The 2,647-nt window shown below is 42.4% G+C and overlaps 1 protein-coding gene across 2 annotated transcripts in view; it reads left to right on the top strand.

Annotated features, from left to right (window-relative positions):
• Pitpnc1 (phosphatidylinositol transfer protein cytoplasmic 1) overlaps window positions 1–2,647 on the top strand; it is a 257,448-nt gene that overhangs the window by 142,492 nt on the left and 112,309 nt on the right. For both annotated transcript variants that reach the window (XM_031351330.1, XM_031351331.1), the window contains exons 3-4: window positions 86–174; window positions 898–905. In XM_031351330.1, coding sequence (XP_031207190.1) covers window positions 86–174; window positions 898–905 — 97 coding nt within the window. The remainder of the gene's footprint in view (window positions 1–85; window positions 175–897; window positions 906–2,647) is intronic.

Here is a 2,647-nt window from a genome sequence, read left to right as displayed (position 1 = left end):
TCTTCCTCTTCCTCTTCCTCTTCTTCTTCTTCTTCTTCTTCTTCTTCTTCTTCTTCTTCTTCTTTCTCTCCTTCTTCTTTTTCAGCAAACTGCCTAGTTGGGCCAGAGCTGTTGTTCCCAAAATATTTTATGTGACGGAGAAGGCGTGGAATTATTACCCATACACCATCACAGGTAAGTCCTCAGGATAGGTTAGACACTGGCAGCAAGTACAGGCCTGGGCAGTGGTAGAATTTCAGTAGGTGGGGCATACTGTCTCCATGGGCCTGTCTCACAGTCTTTTCATTGATAACCCCCCCATAGTTTGTCCACAAACAAGTTGTTCAGTTGGGCTGTTGCTATTTTCCAGAGTGTCTCTGTCCTCTTAGAGGATGTGGAAATCTTTAATGCCTCTTCTTTATAATGCTTTCTGTCCTGAATGTTGTATCAGACATAGTACCCCCACTCGCCCAACCCCACCCCAGATTCTGAAGTTTGTGTTGCAGCCCTTAGACACTTTGGGGTCTCAGGATCCCACTTCAGTATCTTTGCAAACTTCTTTGTAAGTTTTTTTTTTTAAGGAAAAAAAAGAAGAAAAAGAGAAAAATCACTGAAAAGATTTCCTCTGTGGTTAATGAAATGTTCTACTGGAATTATTACCCTTTCGTTCTGTTTTTACAATGTTAACACTTGGGTTTTTTAATTAGCCACAAACCTATAGCCTAATTGAATCTTGTCTAACTGACCTGATTTGGCCAACCGCAGGAGTACCAGGAAACACAGAGGCATTCAGTATTTACAGAAATCTAATTTTTGTAAGGTTTCTTTAGCTCATTTTTTAATGCTTACCTGGTCTAACTCATTGTTTTTTTTTTCTCCTTTTCTTTCCCTCTTTGCCATCTGAACGTCTGGAATCAGAATATACCGTAAGTTCATTTAATTTTCAAAAATATTCTGCCTCTGATCTGCAGGTTAATTGGAATCTTCTTCATATTTGTCTTATAGATGTAGTCATTTTTTAAAAGGGGGGAATAATTCAGAATCCAAAATATTTAAATGTAGGCTATTATATAATCTTACATATATATAATTCAATAAGCTAAGTGTTCTCATTTTTTTCAAGAATATTAATGTAACTCAAAGTGCCTTAATAGTCACTTTACATAATTAACTTAGGCTTGCAATTCTTTATATAGCCTAACTGATTTACTGGTAAGAGTTCACTCTAATAAAAGAGTCTCTCGCGATGTGGTATTAAAGACAGTATTGTTTTGGTGGACTTATGCATGTGGGAGATGTATATGCAGATGATTGTACACGTGTTAAGTGGTCTGTCACTTTTGCTTGACAAACTAATTGAATTCTTTCCCGTCTTAAAAGGCAGACTGACTGCCTTACTTGGTTTCCTATTGCTGGGACAAAACACTGACCAAAGGCAATTTTGGGGCAGAAAAGGTTTATTTGGCTTAAATATCTTTATCACAGTCCGTCATGAAGGGAAACGAGGCAGGAATTTGGAAGAAGATACTAATGTAGAGGCCATGGGGGAGCTTGCTGCTCTTGGCTCACTGATACACCACAGGACCACCTGTCCCTGGGTGGCACCATCCACAGTGGACGGGGCTTTCCCACATCAATCACTAATCAAGACATGGCAGATTCCCTGCAGCTGGAGTTCCAGGCAGTTCTGAGCCACCTGGTCTGGATGCTCGGACCTACAAGTGCAGCTCAGCCGCTGAGCCTTCTCTCCAGCTTCTCTTTCTATATATTGAATGATCGTCACGGGATGGACTTTGGGGGTTTAGGGAGATAGCTCAGTTAGTCAATGCTTGTCTCGAAAGCATGAGGAGTGAAGTTCACATCCTAGCCCAGATACCAGCTCCAAGTAGAAGCTTGGCATGGCAGTGTACATCTATAACCCCAGTACTGTGAGAGGTGGGGAGACAGGTGGATCCCTGACACTCACTGGCTGTCCAGCCTGGCTGAATGAATGAGCTCCTGGTTCAGGAAAAGACCTTGTCTCAAAAAAATAAGGTGGACAGGGAGAAAGGAAGACAGCTAACATCAACCTTAGACCTCCACGAGCTTGCACTAACTCATGAACATCTACAATGCACATAAGCACCCAAACACACATATACAACCACACGGTGCACCATAAAAATGGTGGACTTTGGAGTTGGTTGAATCCTGCCTCCAGTGCCTCCAAATAGCCTCCCTATGGGTCTCCATTTCCTCATTTATAAGTGGGGGAACTCTCTCACTGTCTCCTGAAAGTGTAGTGGTAATGATGTTGTACAATTGAATTCTCAGCCTAGTGCCGGGTGCAAGGTCAGTCCTTTGCCAGGGTCCACTGGTCTTGCAACATTGTCGCAGAAGTTTCTGTTCTCCCAATGGACTCTACTTAGGAACAAAGCTCAGGGCCAATCAAGACAGACTGGGCTCCAGCTACAGTCATGGAAGGACTGTCTAGGGAGTGAGTATTTAATGCTTTCCTTCTTCCCACTCTGAAAGATTTGAGATGAAATCAATAGTGATGTGGACAAAGAGATTTGTTACACTTAAAACTGCATCAAAAAGCCAGATATGGTGGGCTAAGCCTTTAATCTCAGCACTTGGGAGGCACAGACAGGCAGATCTCTGTGAGTTTGAGGCCAGCCAGGGCTTC

This window comes from Mastomys coucha, unplaced genomic scaffold (assembly GCF_008632895.1).
Source record: "Mastomys coucha isolate ucsf_1 unplaced genomic scaffold, UCSF_Mcou_1 pScaffold5, whole genome shotgun sequence".
NCBI classification, from domain to species: domain Eukaryota; kingdom Metazoa; phylum Chordata; class Mammalia; order Rodentia; family Muridae; genus Mastomys; species Mastomys coucha.
Note: the sequence above shows the minus strand (reverse complement) of the source record. Positions and strands in the feature narration are given on the sequence as shown.